At 44.3% G+C, this 21642-nt stretch overlaps 1 protein-coding gene across 1 annotated transcript; it reads right to left on the reverse strand.

Moving 5' to 3' along the window:
• Positions 1–3851: 3851 nt before the first annotated feature.
• On the reverse strand, positions 3852–19422 carry F2R (coagulation factor II thrombin receptor). Its single transcript, XM_004766843.3, has 2 exons — positions 19076–19422; positions 3852–5136 (listed from the first exon to the last, which is right to left on the reverse strand). The coding sequence occupies exons 1-2, from the start codon at positions 19161–19163 to the stop codon at positions 3944–3946; spliced, it is 1281 nt and encodes a 426-aa protein (XP_004766900.1). The 5' UTR covers positions 19164–19422; the 3' UTR covers positions 3852–3943.
• Positions 19423–21642: the final 2220 nt, after the last annotated feature.

Here is a 21642-nt window from a genome sequence, read left to right on the forward strand (position 1 = left end):
GATGCTAATTCCACCAGGAAATTACTGTTGGTGACTGTTTTCCCCCTTAATTTTTACTACACCGGGGTGAAGATAAGCTTCTAGTGGAGGGTCCAGGCCTCACACACTTAAAAAACTTGGTCATAAACACCACTTAACTTTTTGCACTTGATCTCAGAGCTCAAACTTCCTGAAAGATATGCCAACATTTTTCTTAATTTCTTACGTTCCCAAGTATACCTAAAATTTTCCATATTTATATTCAACAGCCAAATATTTTATTTCCTTAAAAATCCTATTTTTGACTTGGTTGGAAAAACAGGCATTTTTGCATTTTTGTGTTAAGGAAATTCAAGTGTGTGTGTGTGTGTGTGTGTGTGTGTGCGCGCGCGCGCGTGTGCCTACATGTGTTTTAAAGATTTTATTTACTTATTTGAGAATGAGCAAGCATGAGCAAGGGGAGAGGCAGAGGGAGAAGCAGACTCCCTGCTGAGCAGGAAGCCAGATGCAGGTCTCTATCTCAGGACTCTGATATCAAGAGAAGCCGAGAGCAGATGCTTAACCAACCAAGCCAAGCTGCCCAAGTACCCTCTTAAGTGTGTGTGTGTGTGTGTTTAACTTCAAAGTTATTTTGGAAAATAACAATAGAAGAATTGAAAGGTCACTTTCTGGTTAGGGCAGAGATCCTATTTCTGGTAGCCATGAGCTGGCCATGAGCTTCAATACAGTCAATCCTGAAACAGTTGCTGGGTGTCCAGGCCTCAGAAACTTAAGCTTGTGTACTAACTTAAAAATTCTGTGTTCACAGAATTCTTCAACTGAAAAGTTTTTCTGTTGACTATGAATCTAGATATGTTATTAAAATGTCTCTTACTGACTTCCAACTCTCAGAAGTATTTACCATTTTAATTCCCTCTCCCGCCCCTGCCCCAGGGAGCACCGGACAACAAAGGGTTGTTCCTCAAAGGACAGTCCTCCTTGGGGCTTCATGATTGCCTCCTGGCTCTGACAGGTAAATTGTTTCGCTCTTCCCTAGCAAAGAACTGTAGACTCTTCATGGTGCCTACAACCCAGGAATCCGAACATTCTCAACGATACCACCTTGTTTTCTTAAGAAAGGACTAAGAAAAGAAAAGAAAAGACACACAAAGTTCATCACCCAATTCCTTTGTTCTTCCAGATCCATTCTGCATGCCCCAAGATGCAGACCTTTATGTACTAAGACACCCAGGTTCCCTTGACCTCTGAGTTTGGAAGCAAGATCAGGAGGCACCACCAGGAGGTCGGAGGGTTGAAGAACAGGAGGTCAGAGTATTCCTTCTCCACCTCTTTGGGCCTGTGGTGGTAATGGCCTCCCCTAATTGCTAGCACCTGAGGTGCTTCACCATCCCCTCGTGGTTCCCTCAACCCTGTCAGAATCTCTGCACTTTGCCTCTTTATTAGACGGTCTTCAGCTAAACCCTAAGACTTGGCCTTCCTCCAGTGGCTCTAAAGATAAAGTCTATTTATTTTTTTTTCCAAATTTATTCCAAACAGATACCAAGCAAAATTTCATCTTTATTAATATAGGTTACATGCATTTTTTTTAAAAAAAGAGAACATAAAAACAATCATATAAGGACAGACCAATAATAATAGTAATGATAGTCATATTAAATCAGAGGTATTTTAATATTTGATTGAATAAACTAGTAAATCTCCACTGAGTTGGATAAAATACAGTAACTAAATTAATAAAATCAATGCTAAAAAATAAAATCAAAGCTAGCTTATACTTACATTATGTTATTTGATGTAAAATTATTCTATGCCATTTGGAAATAGTTTGCTCTTTTACATAGGCAAAGCATTTGTCTTGGAACTTTTCACTTTTCCTGTTTGTGTAAAAGGCCAACATTGCTTCATAAGAAAAAAATATACACTTCAACTTAGTTTTCAAATATTTTGTGACATCCATGAGGATTTTCTGTACTTGATACTAATTAGGAAGTTAAAAAATGCTTTTAAAATGATCTAACTCTTAAAAAAAAAGAATGGATAATACAGAATCATTTTCCTAGATTTCAAAGTCTACTTCATTTTCTTCTGTTATTTCTCATCAAACTGGCATAATGGCTTCTTTTTTAAAAAATTAGACTTAATTTATCAAACGCATTTGTAAATAAATCATGTCCAGTCAATACAGACTGGCTGTTTTTAAAAAGATGTTTCCTGTAGTGTATTATGTTTTCATCTCAAGTTATAACCACAGGAAGCAGTAACCCCAATGTTCAATGTTTAACTGACAATCCTCGCTTGTATGAAATTTGTGTGGTGACATCTCACTAAAAAAACTTCTTACAGAAGGACATATTTATTTATTATTATACACATACACACTATGCATTGGTCTACTTTGTTTTTCTTTCTTTCTTATTTATTTGATAGGCAGAGATTACAAGTAGGCTGAGAGGCAGGCAGAGAGAGAGGAGGAAGCAGGCTCCCTGCTGAGCAGAGAGCCCAATGTGGGGCTGGATCCCAGGACCCTGGGATCATGACCTGAGCCGAAGGCAGAGGCTTCAACCCACTGAGCCACCCAGGCGCCCCTACTTTGTTTTTCTTGATGGCCGGTCTCAGTCTTTCTCAACTCTGTATGCCCAGCACCCATCCCTGTGCCCAGAGCACAAAATGTGTGTTTCATGTTTGCTCCATGAGTGTTTCCATTCCAGAATGTTCCTTGGGGTATAACTGCTGGAAGTGAGTGGGCCTTCTTTCTCTGTTCTTAAAATGGGCAGAGAGGTCTTTTATATTCATTATCTCCTGGGACAGCATGACCTACTTTGCCAATTTCTTTGTGTGTGTGTGTGTGTGTGTTCTAAAAAAAACTTTATATACAAAAACAGGCAGCAGAATGGATTTGGCCTTCCATTGACAGTGTGTCAACTCCTCTGACTTAAAACAATAAACATCTTTTACCTCACACTGTTTCCGTAGGTCAGGAATCTGGGCATATCTTAGTCCTGGCTCTCATGAGGTTGTAGTCCACTTGTGGCAGTGGTCATCTGAAGTCTTGACCAAAGCTGCTTCCAAGATTACTTTGCCAATTTCTAATAAACAAGATTCACAGCCACCCCTTGAGGGAACCTCAGGAGGACAGAGCAACCTTTGTGGTTCCAGTGCTGACCTCTGGGAGGCTCAGCTGGAGGCTTTTCTGGCCAGTCTTTGTCTGAAACGGCCCTGCTTTTATGTATTGCTTGGAGTCCCCCATCTCAGGGCAAGTTACTTTGAAAGCCAACCGAAGGTCATCTGTGGGACCTATGCTCATTCTCAGTTTATAGACACAGAGTGTAAAACATCAGAAATGCTACCCCTATCATCTGTTTCCATAATTTAAAGAATTCAAACCTTGATACGTTTACAATGAGAAAGAGTAGAACTTTTTCTACACACAGATAGTACTAAGTCTTATCCCTTAATAACTTAAACATTGTTGTTGAACAATTTCAAAATACACTTATTTGCAAAAGCTGTGTAAGTCCAAACAACAGATTCCCTCCCTATTGGCGAACATCTTCAGATGTTCAGGGTTAAACTCCACAATCGGAATGTTTCTTTCCTTAATCTCTGGTGGAAAAAAGGGAGTGTTCCAAAGTGCCATTCTGCAAATGATACGAGTGCGTGTATACACACCTATACATGCACACATGCACATATATAGTAAGTCACCTATGTGTATCAGAATATGATATTCAGTTATTATTGTAGCACTGGAGATACACTCTTGGAATGATACTGTTTTCTATGTTTGTTATCTTTTCCTATAACTAACAAATAGATATGATCAATGGCTCTCATAAGAAAGAGGCATGCAAATCATAGATTTGTCATTTTTGTTCGTAAATACTTTTTTGGTGGGGACTAATAGAACCCTCAGGCTATTCGCTTTTTTAAGCTCTTCTTTTTAACTCATCAGCAGCCCCTTTCCCTAAGTTAAGAGCTTTTTGTATATGCTGTTATTCAGGTGACTCGAGCAGGTATCCATTTTGCTGGCCATCAGCTGACCGCTGCTGTTGTAGCTGCTGGGATCAGAACTTTCTCTGCAGCATAAGATGCTGCAGAGGTACCTCTGGCACTCGGAAGAGGCATAATAGTAAATCAAGGGATCAATGCAACAGCTGATGCTGCTGACACAGACACAGAGGAGGTAGGCAAAGTAGGCAGCCTCTGTGGTGGACTCCTGAGAAACGAAGGAGTAATGCAGAATCAGGAGGACGTTTGTGGGTCCAAAGCAGAGGAGGAAGATGCAGAAAACAGCAAGCGAAAGGAACAAAGCCCGGGACTTCTTGCTCCGGTTGGCGACCGCGGAGGAGCTAAGGCATCGAATGATAGACACATAACAGACGGTGGAAATGATCAGGGGCACAAAGAAGAAGACAGCAGAGAAGGCTAAGAAGTAATAGGCATAGTAGCCTTTGAGGAGGGTTACACTGAGCACGTCATGGCAGGTGGTGACGTTGAGCCCCGGCACCTGGGCGGTTTGTTCCTTGAGAAGGAGAGGCACCACCCCCGCAATGGCCAGAGCCCAGATGGCCAGACAAGTGAAGGAAGCCCTCCCCAGGGTACGCCAGGAGAGGGACTGGATGGGGTACACCACGGCCAAAAACCGGTCAATGCTTATGACTGTCATGAGCATGATGGAGGCGTACATGTTACAGTAAAAGGCTGCGGTGACAAAGCGACACATTTCGGAACCAAATCTCCAATCGCTGCCAGAAAAGTAATAACTGATCTTGAACGGGAGCACTGACACGAAGAGCACGTCCGCCGTGGCCAGATGCAGCATGTACACCACAGCGGGCTTCTTGACCTTCATCTTCAAGATAAACACAACAATGGCCATGATATTCAGAGGAAGGCTTATGACAAACACGCCAGTGTAGACAGAGGGGATAAAAAGTGTCATCCAGGTGCTGGTAAGATACCCTGAGGCATCTTCTGAGATAAACACAGGGTGCAGTTTTTGAAGAGGATGACTTATATTGATGGGGCTTAGTCTGTCCTCAGGGAACCTGCTCCTGTTTTTCTCCTCATCATCATGCAGTGGGAATGGTTCAAATGTTTCAATCTTCTTGAGAAAAAATGACCGGGGATCCACAGTAGCATTGGTTGCTTTTGACTCTTAAAAAACAAAACAAAACAAAACAAATTAAAAAGTCAAAAAGACAAAGAGAATACATTTTACTTTTACTTTTTTTGTGCTCTTACTAGGAGGGGGTGGTAAAAAACAAGCAATGCACAAATGGATTACAGACCTTATCAGGGAATTAGCTCACTTGAAATACTGTACAGCATTTTTTGTTGGCACAAGCAAACACTTAAAATTCTGCTCCTTAGAAGGATTGAGGCAAATGACACACTTGCAGAGATACACCCTGAAGACATCAGAAAAGGCTGAGTGCCTGACATAAAGGAAAAAAGCAGTGACTTCTTTCCCATACTAGCCACCATCTCTATAAACAAATCTCTCCCAGGCTCTATGACTTCACATTCCTCCACTCCACTTTTCCTCCAGGCCTTCATTTCCTCCATTTAGTTTGCAGACACCACTGGAAGCCCGGAGTTCCTATGGAAGCATCTATATAGAAAGGTGAGGGAACTTCTTAAATTATAGACTGAGCTAGAGGCAAATTCCAAGTAGGATGGAGGGCTCCCATTTCCATGGCCATCGTCCGAATGACAGTAGTCTTCCTCTACCATCTTTAGTTGGTTGACACCATAGGATGTTCCAAATCTTTCACCACATTTGAACCCAAACAACAGTTTCTTGGCTTATCTTTTAACATAACCACAAGGTGCACACCTACATCTCTTCAGTCATCTTCCTGTCTCCTTCCTGAGCAGGCCTGTGGAGGAGCAGGTGTTCTAGGCTGATGGCCTTCCTCAGCTCAATTCCAGAAGGCTATAGGCATCAAGGCAGATGCCAGGCCAATCAGGCTTTCTTGACTGTCAACCAGATGTCAAATAAAGGCTCAGTTGCAAGCTTACTCCTTTTATCACCCTCTTCCACCAAAAGCATTCACTTAAACCGTTCATCAGCGAAAGGCAACACTTAACTGCTGTAATCCAACTGGCTTTTCCTTCTGGGGAGCTTTTGGTCAAATTCTGACAGTGAGGAGAGTTGGACAAAGAACTTTGGCGCGTCCTGGGAAGCTGAGGACCAGGGAGAGAAATCACAGGGGAAGATGGGCGAAGCCTCCATCACTGGGAGTGTCCACAACAAACACTGGACCTGCAGGTCACTTACAACTGATGTTAGAGGATTTAAAATCTGGCTAGAAAGTGGATAAGCACAATGGATTTTCAAACTTTTGGTCTTATTTTTTAGCGATGGACCCTTTGTGCAACAAAAGCTTACACAGAGAGGCATAATGCAATAAGAGATAGTTCTAGTTCTGGAATGGCTCTGTAAGGTCACTGAACCCAACCATCCCTTAGATGAAAATTAAAAACCTTTGACCTCCTTCCTTCCCCAAATCAATGACCTGACAGCATTGGGGTTCCAAAGGTGGTAAAGAAGAGAGGAGAAATGAATCTTGAAAGAAAATTGCCTGGTGACTTTCTTGTTTTCTTGACTTTCATGGTTATCTTAAAAGAAGGCCAAAGTTCAATGCCACAAAGGACGGCTAAAACCCAGATAGAAACCCACATTTTCTGGCCTAAAGAACCAGAGGACAGAACCAGGGCAACTGTAGTCACTGGAAAGTGAGGAGAGAACCCCAGAAAGGAAAAAAGTCAGAGAGGAGAGCCAGTGCCAAATTACAATGTGAATTTGCCCCAGAATTTGTCTGATTCTGGAACCACACAAATGTTAAGAACGATGTAAAGCAGTTCTGCTAAAGACAGAAAAACCGAAGTGATATTTTTGCTCAAGATGGAGACTTTGCACTTTGAGTCCAATAAAATTAATTGCCTGCTAAAGCAAACACGCCAAAATCCTTTGGAAAAATAAAACAAAATCCCAATTCTTTACAGTACGGCAATGTCCAGGGTGCAATTCCAAATCACTCGATACAAAAAGAAACAGAAAAATGTGACCCAGTGTCAAGAAAAAAAGATAATCAGTGGAAACCAATCCCAGGAAGACCCAGATGCTGGATTTAGCAGAGAAGGACTTTGAAGGATGTGCTGCAATGAAGTAAAGGGAAATATCTTACTGAAATGGATTAAAAAAAAAAAAATAGAAGCTATCAGCAAAGAAACCAAGCAATGGAAATTCTAGAACTAGAAAGTAAAATACAACAAAATGGCATCTATTTCCAAGATAAGGAGCAAAGCTAGAGTAGAAAAGGGCCTGGTGGTGAAAGAGGGAGGTCATGGCTGGGCTCCTGTAGCTGAAGGGGTGGTCTCTGACCCTGTGACAGTACATCTGTCACAGGGAAGGTCAAATGTATCCAGTGATGCACTTCTGAGAAAATAGGTATGACTGGATTGTTCCTCAAGGGTAAGAAACTATTAAGGATAATAAACTTAATCTCTGAATCTCCAGCACCCTGCACATGGTAGGTGGTCTTTAAACTGGCTTTTAATTACAGATTTGCATTCTAATATTGGCTCTGCCAGGAGTCACTTAACCCCTCTGAACTCAGTCTTGGAATCGTTAAAGTGCGATTCCAATACCTGTCTGACCTACAAATCTGGCAGCCACGCGTATCCCTTGTGAAGCAGGACATGTGCTTACTTCGTAAACTACACAAATTAATGTAAGAAATTAATCTTATCCTCTTTTCACTTCAGTGCAACTTGCTTTTAGACTCAATTCTTCGCTTACTCTTATTTTATAAAGATTTTATTTATTTATTTGACAGAGAGAGATCACAGGCAGGCAGAGAGAAAGGGGAGGAAGCAAGCTTGCTGCAGAGCAGAGAGCCCGACACGGGGCTCGATCCCAGGACCCTGGGACCATGACCTGAGTCGAAGGCACTGAGCCACCCAGGCGCCCCGCTTACTCTTATTTTAAATTAAAATGGAATCTATGCTCTTCTTCCCTCGTATTTAGCAATATTTAGTTTTTCAGTATCATGGGGAACATGAACAGACTGTAAAGTAGATAGCCCCAGCATTCCAAGCTGTAGATCAAATTTTTAAATTCACAGCTTTTTCCAGAAGTATCCCTTTCTTCCCTCTGTTATGCACCTAACTTACTCAGAAAAGAATGAATGGGGGCGCCTGGGTGGTTCAGTGGGTCCTGGGATCGAGTCCCGCATCGGGCTCTCTGCTCAGCAGGGAGCTTGCTTCCTCCTCTCTCTCTCTCTGCCTACTTGTGATCTCTCTCTGTCAAATAAATAAATAAAATCTTTAAAAAAAAAAAAAAAAAGAAAAGAATGAATGGGTTCTGGCATTTTATTTCATTTCATTTTTAAAAGTGATTTTATTTGAGTAAGAGAAAGCCTGAGCAGGCGGAGGAGAAGGAGAAGCAGGCTTCCCACTGAGTGGGGAGCCTGACATGGGGCTCAACCCCAGGACACTGGGATCATGACCTGAGCCATAGGCAGACACTTAACGACTGAGCTACCCGGGCCACCCAGGTTCCAGCATTTTAATACCACAAAGATAAGTGTCCTTAAAAATGCTAATTCAGAAGAACCTAAAGATAACACAATTTTCTTCTGCACTTTGGGAATCTGGTTAGATTAAGGACTTCTGTAATGCAAGGAGGGTAAAAGTACACACAGTGCACCCACAGACATGTTTGAATCCAGGCATTACCTAGAGGAACAATAACATTTAAAAAGTACTGAAAACTCATAACTGAGCTTCTTAGATACTATCACTTCGTCCAAAAATAAAACTATCATTGGATTTTACTCTATATTTAGTACTCTGGCCTTAAGTATTTGTTTTAAAACATTTCTTCACTGGCTAGGCCTTTTTAGGTAGGCAGTACGGTGTTTATAACAGAAACATTATATCCACTGAAACGTGAAATTTTTAGAAGCTAGAACCCAGGGCGAATGCATAATCCCTTGATTAAATATCATTAGCTAGGGTGTCACCTTTTCTTGTTCCTATAGGCTTTTATGGAATTAAAAAATGTCAGCAAAAAAAATTAAAAAAAAAATCTGAGTTTACACTATCATCAAAGAAATCAACAAAACCAATTCCAAGCAATTAGACATATCCAACTAGCTCAAGCCCCTTAGGCTGCAATTTGGGTTTGCGTATCTCCCTTTTCCTCCCGTCCTGGCACAGCTCAGAGGTCAAGGAGAAAGTGCCTGCGAGTGTGCCAAAAGCTCTTGTAATTCATCTGCTGTTGTTATTAAGCTACGGTTTCCCATACAAAAAAAAAGCAGCTCAGGTCCTAAAATCAGTTCTCATGCTTCTTGCTAAGTTTTACTCAATTTAGTTTTCTCTTAAATGGCTCTAAAGTAGTTTTGTGATTCAATATGGCAAACTGCTAAGTGCTTCAATATAGACTAACTCCAGAGAATTTTAAAAATTAAAGTCAGGTAAGGCTTCTTCTGTCTTTGAAGAGATTTGGCTTGGAAGCAGAGCGGTGACTAGATGTGCATTATCAAGGTCCCACGTGATGCTGGGATTTATACCATGCCAGCCTCCCCCAGAGCACCGGCCTTGGTTTTGGCTCTGAGTTCTGCCCCACAGGGTTCACGAATTAACAAAGCGGAAATCCCAGAACCTTACCCACATTCCCACATAGCGCAGAACAGCTGTACCCTGCACTTTGCCACAAGGGTATCCACACTACATGCTAAAGAGAAATAAAGAAGAGAATGTGGAAAATTAATAGAAACATAGTAATTCCATCAAACGGAAAACAATAGTATTACTGCAACACTCCACTGTCTCAAGAGCACAGGCACATCATTTTCTAATCCAAAGATCGAGTGTATTCGAAGGAAACTGCTGGTTCCGGATCTAGGGTAGGAAATCTACAAGATGAGCCTTGAACATCTCTAAAGAATATTAGGGTCAGGTCAGAAAGACTCTGGAGCTAATCTGAAGCGGGGGGGGGGGGGGGGCTGGCCAAGGTGTGACACTGATTCAAGAGAATAAGGACAAAAGTGAATGAAACATTTGAAACATGTCATATATGTTAAGATCCATGAGTTCATAATGATACTCAAAGGAAAATGATGCATCACTTTTGGTCACCTTTAGAGGGAATTAGGGGGCCCTATATGAAAATTGGTAAATAAAAGCAAGATTCAAGCACTTATTCTGCCTTTTCTACATAAATGATATTTCAGGGCAACAACAGTTAATGACAGAAAGTTTTCTTTATAAAATAATTCCAGCTCCTATGGGGTGCCTGGGTGGCTCAGTCGGTTAAGCGCCAGCCTTCAGCTCCGGTCGTGATCCCAGAGTTCTGGGATCAAGTTCCACATGGGGCTCTCTGTTCAGTGGAGAGCCTGCTTCTCCCACTCCTTCAGACTGCTGCTCTGCCTACTCCTGCTCTCTAATCTGTCAAATAAATCAAATCTTAAAAAAGAATAATAATTCCAGCTCCTAAATGCAGAAACAATGATAGATTTAGGAAAGCATCATTCACAAGCTCTTTGTGAACTAATGGATTGAGTCTGATCACCAGTGGTCACTAAAACCACTGGGTGAACCATAGAGAATTTCCTAAGAGCTGGAGCAAGTGGACAGTGCCTGAATCTCCTACGTATTCGATCTTCAGATACAAAAATAGAGTCCTGAGATGCATCAGGAAGTACATAGCACCGCTGCTAAAGCAGTCTTGCAAAAAACCAAGCCAGAATCTGAATGGGCTTCCCACTGTACCTACCACGTGACAGAAATGCCAAGGACAGACGGGCATGCTACGTGCTCTACTGAACACCCCTACGTGATGTGGTGGGCTGGATGCAGGGTGCAGTGGAGGCTCCACAAAAAATGTTTTTTTGAAAAACAGCCATGAGAAAGAAGGAGACAGAAAACAGTTACAGATTAAAAGAGATTGAAGAGACACACCAGGGGCACCTGGGTGGCTCAGTGGATTAAACCGCTGCCTTCGGCTCAGGTCATGATCTCAGGGTCCTGGGATCGAGTCCGGCATCGGCTCTCTGCTCAGCAGGGAGCTTGCTTCCCTCTCTCTCTCTCTCTCTCTGGCTGCCTCTCTGTCTACTTGTGATTTCTCTCTGTCAAATAAATAAATCTTTAAAAAAAAAAAAAGAAAAATGAAGAGACACACCAACCAGATGCAGTAGTTGGCCTTGTTTGATCCTGATTCCAATAAAACAATGGTAAAGGGGCATTTATGAGATAATCAATGAAATCTGAATGCTGACTGAACAGTGCAAAATGTTAAGAAATTGATATTCATCTTTTCAGGTAATATAGTGGTATTATGGTTACATATTTAAAAAAGAGGGGCGCTTGGGTAGCTCAACTGGTTAAGTGTCTGCCTTTGGCTCAGCTCATGATCTCGGGGTCCTGGGATCGAGCCCTGCTGAGCAGGGAGTCTGCTTCTCCCTCTCCTTCTGCCCCCTACCCCAGCTTGTATGCTCTCTCTCTCTCTCAAATAAATAAATAAAATCTTAAAAAATAATAATAAAAAAAAGAGTTCTAGGGGTACCTGGGTTGCTCAGTTGGTTAGGTGTCTGACTTCTGCTCAGGTCATGATCTCAGGGTCTTGGGATGGAGCCCTGAGTGGCGCTCCTTGCTGAGTGGGAAGTCTGCTTGTCTCTCACCCTCTACCCCTTACCCTGCTCATGCGCTCTTTCAAATAAACAAATAAAATTTAAAAAAAAATTCTTATTTCTGAGGATATATATCAATGTATTTATGGATAAAATGACATATATGTCTGGGATTTGCTTTAAAGCTGTCTAGTTGGGGGAGAGGAAGAGTGGGGTATAGATAAAACAAGATATGGGGAGTAATTATATAGTTTACTTTTGAGTATATTTGAAAAATTTCCTAACTAATGGAAAAAAAAAAACAAACTCAGATACTATATGCATATTTACTTACCACTAGAAACTAAGGACAAAGACTTTTACTTTTGTTTTGCTTTTGTCTCAGTCTTGATGGAATAAAGTTCTTGAACGTTTGCATGAAAAGTTGGTGGTTTTTTTTGTTTGTTTGTTTGTTTTGAGAGAGAGAAAGAGCATGCACGAGAAAGGGGAGGGGCAGAGAGGAAGAAAGAGAATTTCAAGCCGGCTCCAGGCTGAGCACAGAACCAGATGTAAGGCTTGATGTCTGGACTCTGATATTGTGTCCTGAGCTGAGATCAACAGCCAGACACTTAACTGACAGAGCCACCCAGGTGCCCTCAGGAACACACTTTTACATTTAATAAATTCATGTGATACCAACTCCTCAAAGGCTTTTCTGGAATTTGAAGAAACTGTTATGAAAAACAATTGACATCTGTTGAATACCTACTATGTGCTATGTATTTCATACCTTACCTCATGTAACTAACATTTCTACAAGATAAGCATTATAATCCCTGCTTTATGGGCAACATGCAGAGGCACAGATAAGCTAAGTAACTAATCCAAACATAGAGAATTAGTAAGTGGAGGGGCCAGAATTTGAACCTTGATATTCTTAGCTCCAAAGCTCATATCCTTTGACCCACACCACATTACCCTGTCTCTTTACAAGACTTAAGATTTGGGGGTACCTGGGTGGCTCAGGTGGTTAAGTGTCTGCCTTTGGCTCAGGGATCAAGCCCCTGCATTGGGCACCCTCCGTCCTTCCCCTTGTTCATACTCTCTCTCATGCACAATTTCTCTCTCTCCCCCTCTCTCAAAATAAATAAATAAAATCCTTTTTTTTTTTTTTAAAGATTTTATTTATCTGACAAACAGAGATCGCAAGTAGGCAGAAATGCAGGCAGAAAGAGCGAGGGAAACAGGCTCCCTGCTGAGTAGAGAGCCCCATGCGGGGCTCAATCCCAGGACCCTGGGATCATGACCTGAGCCGAAGGCAGAGGCAAAATCTTTAAAAATAAATTAAAGACTCGAGATACATGATCTACTCCTGAAACACTATAATTATTTTCCTCTAACCATTTCACCAAATAAATAAATCTGTCCACCCCTGTAACTATAGCAGGCAGTACCTGCCCATACGTATACGTAACTTAAGTTAATGATGTCCATGGCCATTGCCTGGGAATTCAGGAGTTCTGCTGACCTTGGAGACATACCAATCACATGTTAGTAATCTAGTGCTCACAGACACATAACTTGTGGTAGAGAGACGTTCAAGGACAAAACAGAAAAACAAATCTTTAAAACAGGGTTCAAGATGGGACAGAAGCAAAAGGAGTAAGCAAACAAAAGTCTCTGCTATGGGAAAACCAGAATTAAAGGTAGAATAAGGTAAACACTGAGTGCAGGGCTAAGAAAAGGTGGCCAGTATCAGAGGCTGCTTCTCCTACTAGTCCACATCCTGGAGCAGGGACTTGGCTGGAAGCATCGGAGAGCAAGCCCAACTGGGAGAGGGGAGACAGGGGACAGGGGAACGCAAGGTAAAGACAACCAGGAAATTAAAATGTCAGCGCTCTCAGGCAGAACAGGCGCAAGGATGACAGAAGAAAAGGATGTGGGACCCTGGCCTGTAGGCTCCCGGAGGTCAGGGACTGACGTGTGGGGTTAGGGCAGTAGCAGGCCTCTGGGACCTGTTCGGATTCACTGGCTTTTCCCATTCTACCAGGCCTGTTTTGCACCAAAAGTTACAGGCCCTGAGCTCCATGTCCTGGGAATGTTGCTCTACTAAACAAGCTAAAACGAAAACTAATCCACATAAAGGACGTTAATAATCAGCAATTTCTCTCGGTACCAAGCTGTCTCTGTTCTTAACCCCACCCAAGTCCCGCTGCGGTTTGTAAATCTGAACTCAAAGGAGATTCTAGACTGTGATAGAAACGATCATAAACGGCACTTCCTGGAAAGCAAACTCTTCTTGTAAAGCTGTCAATTCTGCTAACCATGGAACAATTCACTGGGCTTGCTACACTGGTTCTAAATGATAGTGGAGACTTCATAATGGTTATGACATCAGTTTACAGGGTTTAACAAGTATTTAAAAAATGGAATAGTGTAAAAAATATTGGAATGCATAGTACGAGGTAATGGCGAGTACGGTTTGGTAGTTTTGTTTCAAATCTACATATATACAACAATTACCCATGCATATTTACTACAGACACACACAACTACTGTGTCACAATGTATATTACTTACAGTTTTTTCTGCTGGCTAGCAAAAAATGAAAATACTGGAAAACACTATCCTACAATGCTATAAAACCTGACTTCTAATTAATTCATCATGGACTTGAAATATAGATGATAGAATGTCCTTTCTTATAGTTAAATAAGTTTGTTTGCACATGCAAATTACAAGTTACTCCTGTTATTTCAAAGGGCAGATTCTTTTTTTTTTTCTTTTAGATTTTTATTTATTTATTTATTTATTTGACAGACAGAGATCACAGGTAGGCAGAGAGAGAGAGGAAGAAGTAGGCTCCCCGCCGAGCAGGGAGCCCAATGCGGGGCTCAATCCCAGGACGTTGGGATCATGACCTGAGCCGAAGGCAGAGGTCTAACCCACTGAGCCACCCAGACACCCCATATTCTTTTGAACCTAAATAAAGAATGCATAAAGGACATAATGGCCTTTTCCAGTGATAAAACTTCATTGGATGCCTTGGGATGGAGAAGAAGGAGGCTATAACTTCAGTGGCAAGTACCATCACAAGATTAGTGTGGGAGAGAGTGTTTCAAGGCAATGAAAGCTCATATCCAGAAAAAAAAAAAATCGCAGCCTACAGAGAGCTATTTGCTTTGACAGTTCCTAGGCATAAACAAGAGAGGGCAAAAGGCAGAATGAAAGAAACCTCAAAAGAGGGAAATAAACAGAATTCTGAATGTTGAAACTGTGGAGCCCCCAATACCAGCATCGTAGTAAAAAATAAACCAAGGCTGTGGTTCCTAAGGACCCTTCCAGGGTGTTTTTCTAAGTATTCATAGCAAAGGGGGCGCCCCCACACTTATGAAAACTAGTGAAAGGGGAGTCCTCCAGACTCCAAAGGCAACATACTATGTACTGCCATTTATATGAAATGCAGAGAAAAAGTAAAATCACATAGGGAAAAAAATAAAAAGCAAATCTGTGGTTGCCAGAGACTGGGGGGAGGGAGAATGCATATTAAGTGCTTGTTTTGGGCTTGTTTTGGGGTGATGGAAATACTTTGGAAGTAGACAGAGGTGGTGATTATACAACACTGTAAGTGTACCAAACACCACTAAAGATGGTATATTTTAAGATGGTTACTTTAAGATGGTTAATTTAATACTATGTGAATTTTACCTCAATTAAAAAATATAGGAAAGAAAGGAGTTCTGAGGGAAAAGAGAGATGTGTGTCTAAATGGAGGTGGGGGAAGATTAGAAACCCACGGTTATGGGGACTCCATTTTCCCTGTGGAACTCCACCCAGCTCAAGGCTCAGCTGAGTTCCAGTGTGTGATGGGGACAAGGACAAAGATGAACTGGCTGAGGGAGGAGAAGGGGTAGAAAGGGCACGGGGACAAAGACTGGCCAGAAGCATTTTGGAAAAGGAGCAAATGCAGAGCTGCTGAGAAAGTGCAAGTTAGGGTTCATAGCACACGAATCCATTTAGACATAAAGGGCAGAGAGATGCTGAATTAGAAAGACAGCGAGAGGGATGGAAAGGCATCCAGCAGAGAGGACATGAGAATATTCCTGAGAAAGGGCCCCAATGCCTCAAAAACATTCTCTCATACAAGGAAGGAGTGGACTAACTTAGGGGGCAACATCCTATCTCCATATGTCCTATAAAAGTAAAGTCAAAGGCATTAGGGAATTAAAAAAAATGGATGAATAAGGGAGGAAGAGAGAGATAAGGAAGAATTAATTTAGATAGATATTAGAGTAGAAATTTACTCCTTGCTATTTCCTAAGAAATTTGGCTTTCGGGCTTTATAGAGGTTTCTGGTCCGCTTAGGGCAGAATCATTGTCCTGTTTTGTGTCTTTCGTTGTTTAGGCTTAAGACCACAGCCTCTCAGTAACAGCCAATTAATTAGCATATTCATGAGTAGGGATCCATTATAGCTTGTCTTATCATGTGTTTGCAAAAGTAAATAGCAGGAGACTATCACCAATCATAAATGTTCAGTAAACACCTCCATGTGCTAGGCCTGGGCTACAGACCAATGGGGTGCAGACCTTGCCCTCTATGGGGAGCACAGGAGAGTTACTCTTCTCTACAGCTGGGCATCCAGATGGCTTCCTCTCTACCGGGTTGGATAGAGAAAGCCTGCATTTAGGGAAGACGGGCCTTTAGTCAAACACCAGTTATCTACTTCTTGCTAGACTTGGACCTTAACCATTTTGGACCTATATATCTACCTGTAAAATGGGGATGACATCTACTCAAAGGATTGTCATGAGGAACAAACAAGATCCTAAATGTAAGGCACCCAAGCAGGATGCTGCTGTAGAAGGTGCTTGATACAGAGTGGCTGTTTTTGGGGGGGCATTCTGGCCAGTGACAATGGCAGGGGGATAAATGTCACAGAGAGCATAGCTCCTTGGAGGAGGAACTGGTAGGGCTGGGTGGAGTATAGGGAATCTAACAGGTTATGTAACAGAGGGGGCTGGGTAGAGGCTCCGGACCCTTCCTGCAAGGGGAAGGGCACCTCACTCTATGCTAAGGAAAGGGGCTTGGGTCTGTGGGCGGCCGGACATCACAGGGATCTCCCACCCAATCCCCCTGCCACAGTCACTATCAGCGATTCTTGAACCCTTTCATCCTCCAGATCCTTATAAAATTTACAAATATCACCTCTTGGATGCTGGCCCTCTTTGAGGAAGGCGAGTCATCTCATACTGTCTGGACAAAGGAAAGTAAACTGGTTAATGAACTTAAGAATTTCTCAACAGCCATTTGCTGAGTGGACACTGGTTCTGGTCTTCTGGGGATAGATGGAAGTTTATAATCTTGGCCAGGGAGATGAGATACCCACATAGTGATGGTACAGCAAATGCCAAAATGAATGGGGCCAAATAAGTCCCAAGAGCTTCTGGAAAGCTCAAACTGGTGGGCAGGGCGAGCCTGGAGGGTCTTCCCATGCCTGGGGTCTTACAATTCCTCCATAACAGCTGGTTATGACAGACACTCTTTAGAGCTGCCTGTGAATGGTGATAAGAAGAAGCAGACCTATTTTTAGTTGATTTTATTAGTGATTTAAACTCTCTGAGGACAAGGCCCCACTTACTTCCTGGATGCAGGGCCCCTTTCTCCATTTGGAATTTTGGTATCCTGTCTCCAAGCCTTAGTTTCAGGATGCCAATGAGGAATAAACACCCGCCTTCACAGTGGTGAAGAGGTGAAATCAGATAATTCGAGGTACACATGGCTCCCAGCCCAGGGTCTGACACAGAAGAGGACACTTAGCACTGGCTCTTTCTCTTTTCTTATCCTCCTTTCTTTTTTCTCTCCCAAAGTGGTTCCAGAATCCAGTGTAGAGAAATTAGCCAACCTTTGTTCAGTTATCTGAACAAAGCTTGTCCATCTTAGCATACGCCTTCTCTGTTCGCACGGATGAACGCAGAGCACAAACAGCAGCTTTAACTTCACTTCCTAACCTGCACCAAGACTCTTACGTGGGGGCGGGGGCACGGCGAGGAAGGGTGACTACAGGGGATCAGCCTATTCCCGACCCCACCATCCAAATCTCAAACAACAAATTGTATTCTCAAGAGCCTGGCCCAAAATAATAGCACAAAGTCACATAACACCATCTAGTTTTCAGTTCTCCATGTTTCCCCAAGCACCCCAGGAGACAATGCAAATGTTATCCGCAGCAGCTCAAGCTGCTGCAATACTGGGCCCCTATCTAGAGATGGGAGTTTCCACCCAAAACACAGCTGACAAACTCACCCTGAGAAAAGATGGAGAGCAGAGAAAACACTATCTTTGTCACCTCTTCTTCAGGCATCTACACTAGTTCCAGTGTGAAAACAATGTAAAGGACACACTCTGTCCCTGATAAGAAAATTAGCTAGAAATCTGTTTCTACCTGGGGCTGGGGGGGTGGGTAGTGCTAGAAGCTTACAAAGCACAATCGCTATAAAGAAACTGAAACTTTCGCCCCCTCAGTTTCTAACTAGAGTCTTTACCAGTTAAAACCAAGTTTTCTATCCTGCTTTTACGGCGGGAAAGTTTGGAAAATATACTTATTTGCTCAAGTAGCCCGATACTTAAAAATACACTCTGGGATGGAACTGTATTCTGGGTGAGCAACCTCTTCCCTGCACCATGCCAGAAACAGAAATACTGAAAGCCCAGAGTGTCTAAGGGAGCCGGGTTCTGGGGAAGAAGGAATCTCTTTCCTCAACTTGGAAGACCGGGTTCTAGGTTACCAAACTTCGGGGCCACCATCACAATCACCGCCACCGCCGCCTGTGGCAGACCCTGTTATCACCCCATATTCTGTGCCATGAGCACGTCCATACACAAGGCTCATGTTAGAGGCTGCCGGTACTGGTTTTCTACTAAACGCCCACGGTACTGAGCTTTTCTCCACACCCCTATAAAATGTGCAAGAAAAACAATTTTCCAACAAAACAAAACTTCAACGGGAGCCTTGTTCCACTTTACACTGAAAGGGTCAGACCGCTGACTGGTGGAACAACGTGAGACCCGTTCTTTTTGAGGTGGTCCTGGGAGAAACAGATCACGCAATGCAACAGATGCAATGGGGGACCAGGAGCCTCAGCTTCCCCAGGAAAATCTGACCTCTTCCTCCTCCTCCCTATTCAAACACCACGTCTCAGGAAGGCTGCACCTTTCGAACCAAGTCCAAAAGAACAGGGGTCATAATCCCCGCCTGGATTTGACTGGGGGAGACTCTGGAAATCAGCTCAAATACCTGCTTGGCTTCTAGAAGAACCTGAGGCGGAGAGCGCGGCCAGGGGCCCCCCCACCCCCAGTCGAGAAGGCCCAGCCTGGACCCATTTAGTGCCCCCATCCCACCGCCACCCCCCCTATCCCGCGGGGGCCTCGGCTGCGGAGCCGACAGCGGGCCGGGAGGGAATACCGGGGCAGCTCTCACCGGGCTTGCGGCCTCGAGTGCGGGCCGACAGCAGGGGGCCGCACAGACTGAGTCCGGCGGCCACGAGCAGCAGCCGCCGCGGCCCCATTGTCCGGAGGTTCGGCGCGGCTCGGGCGGACTGCCCAGCCTCTGAGCGGCTCGCGCTCCGTGCGCTCTCCCTCCCGTCGCGGCGCACTCCGTGCGGGCCGGCAGAGCGCTCGCTGCCCAGGGACAGAAGGAGGACGCTCGCGTCTCCCCGCGGACTGGCCTGTCCCGCGGCGAGGCCGGCAGCTCTCTGAGTGCCGGCGGAGGTGGGGGCGGAACCCCGGCGCGCGGGAGCTGAGCGGCGCGAGCTGGGAAGGGCGCCCCCCCGCGCCGAGTGCGCGCCTGGAATCTGCGGCTGCCCGCCGCGCGCTCCCCTCCCCCTCCCCACGAGTCTCTCGGCCGCCGCTACGCGGTCCCGGGCTCCGGCGACCGCGCCACCTGTGGTGCGCCGCGTCCCCCCTCCTCCACCCCCTCTCGCCGCCGCCGGATCCCGCCAGGCGGCCACTGCCCGGCGGGGGAATCCAAACGAGACAGTTTTTCCTCTGGGCGCCTTTGACCCACGAAGCTCTCGGTGACTCAGACCGGCGGGGACCTCGAGCAGGACCGCACGGCCCTGGCGGCTGCTCCCTTCACTTCTCATCACTCTCCTGAGGAGCAGAGGCGTTCGCAGTGAAACTCTGAGCAGGGGTGCGGCCCGGGGGCGCCGGTCCCCACGCCCCGCGCCAATCCTCACCGCCGGCGCGCCAAGCGCCTCGGGCAGGCCGAGCGCCGCTGACCTTTCGGAGATTGGGGTATTTAGCTGAAAGTTTCGAAGTGATTCGTGTTTTTTTTTTTTTTTTTTTTAAACTTTGGGACCGTGAATTAGAAAGTTTATCCTTTGGGGAGAAGGTGGCCCTCAATGAGAAGCAGCTTCTCTGTTTGGAAAGGTTTCTTGCCATTTTAAAAATTCGTTTCACATTATTTGGAGAAGTTAGCACTTACTGTTTTGCGGCTAGGCTCTGCCTGGGGGAAGTAACCAAGCCGAGGCCCAGCGCCGCCGCTCCCCGCTCCCCGCCCCCGCCCCGCGCGACCGCAGCCTTTGTCCGCCCGCAGCCCGCGCGCCTTCCCGGCCGCCCCGCGGCTGCGCGTAACTGCGCGCGGGCGATGCTCGGGCGCCTGATGCCCGAGGGCTGCCCGGTGCCTCCGAACGCGTCCCTCACGCTTTCTGGCACCATAGGACGAAAGTTTGGTACTGTGTGGCCAAATTCGAGTCGCAGGGCGGTGGACACTGGGGGACGTCGCGGCTGGGGCTGCGGACAGGAGTAGCACGCGGTTCCTTTGGCTCAGGGAGCTTATCTGCGGAGTCTGAGACCGCAGCGGGAAATGGGTCCCCTCCGCCGGCCTTTTCCAGGAAAGTTCACCCGCAGCGCCTTCTCCTCTCGCTTGTGCAGGCTTGTTCTGCGCCGTGTGGCAGATAAACTGTACTTGAGAGTCACTGGTCACGCTCAAGCTTTCTAAAAGGGGAATTTCGCTTTGAGAGTGTTACTCCCCAGGAAGAGCCCTGACACTTAAAACTAGGAGAAACTACATTAGAGACTCTTTCTGTAATCCCCCCATCGTCCTTGGAGCACAGGGCCTTGTGAGAAGCAGCTATACAATAAATTACTGAATAACTCAGTTATATAATTTGACTTTAAAAAATTTTTCCTATCAGTTCTCCAAGGAAAACATCCAAGAGGAGATGTGAACCACTAACATGTATTTCCTCACTCCCTAACTTACACTACTTTTCATTAATCCTAAGATGCCATCGATTTTAAGACTCAATTTATGTACTACAAGCACACACGCACACACACACACACACACACACACAAATTCTGCCAATTAAACTGCGCATACCGATGATTGTAAGAAACATCTCAATTTCAGGACTATTTAAAATATGAATAAAGGCCCCCTGAGAATCAATGAAATAGTGTAATCAATACATGTGGCAAAAAATTCTAACAGTTCAAGGATAGTCAATGAAAAGTTAATGTACCTTCAGCCTCCACTTCTAAGAACCACTTATCCATGACTCTAAAGTTTCTGTCCCTCATTCAAGAATTTATATCCACATACAAGTACATATGTATGTATCTCCTTAAAATATAAATGGGATAATACTATGAGGATGCTTTAAGTTTTAACTATTTCAGTGGTGGAAGATGTTAGCCATTTTACAAAACTGAAATTTAATAAAGGACACTTTTTTTGCTTAGTTATTAGAACAGAACGCTCAGAGAGCTGCTGAAATGCATGTTTCATTCTCTGTGCACATTAGCTAGGTTAAAGCCGCCTTTAGAATGGGGCTGAGATACAAAACAAGGGTGGAGAGTGGAACACAATGAAGCATTTCTTCCTCACTTTAGTGTTTTCTCTAAGTTGGGGGATTGCTCATTGAGCAGCCACCAAAAACTTAATCTTCAGAAACAGTGGTTTTAACTTTATCACACACGGTGCAGATTCCTGAACCTCATCCCAAAACTATGAAATGAGATTCTATACTTTTGACAAGCAGC

This window comes from Mustela putorius, unplaced genomic scaffold (assembly GCF_011764305.1).
Source record: "Mustela putorius furo isolate JIRA1106 unplaced genomic scaffold, ASM1176430v1.1 tig00537350_pilon_pilon_pilon, whole genome shotgun sequence".
NCBI classification, from domain to species: Eukaryota; Metazoa; Chordata; class Mammalia; order Carnivora; family Mustelidae; genus Mustela; species Mustela putorius.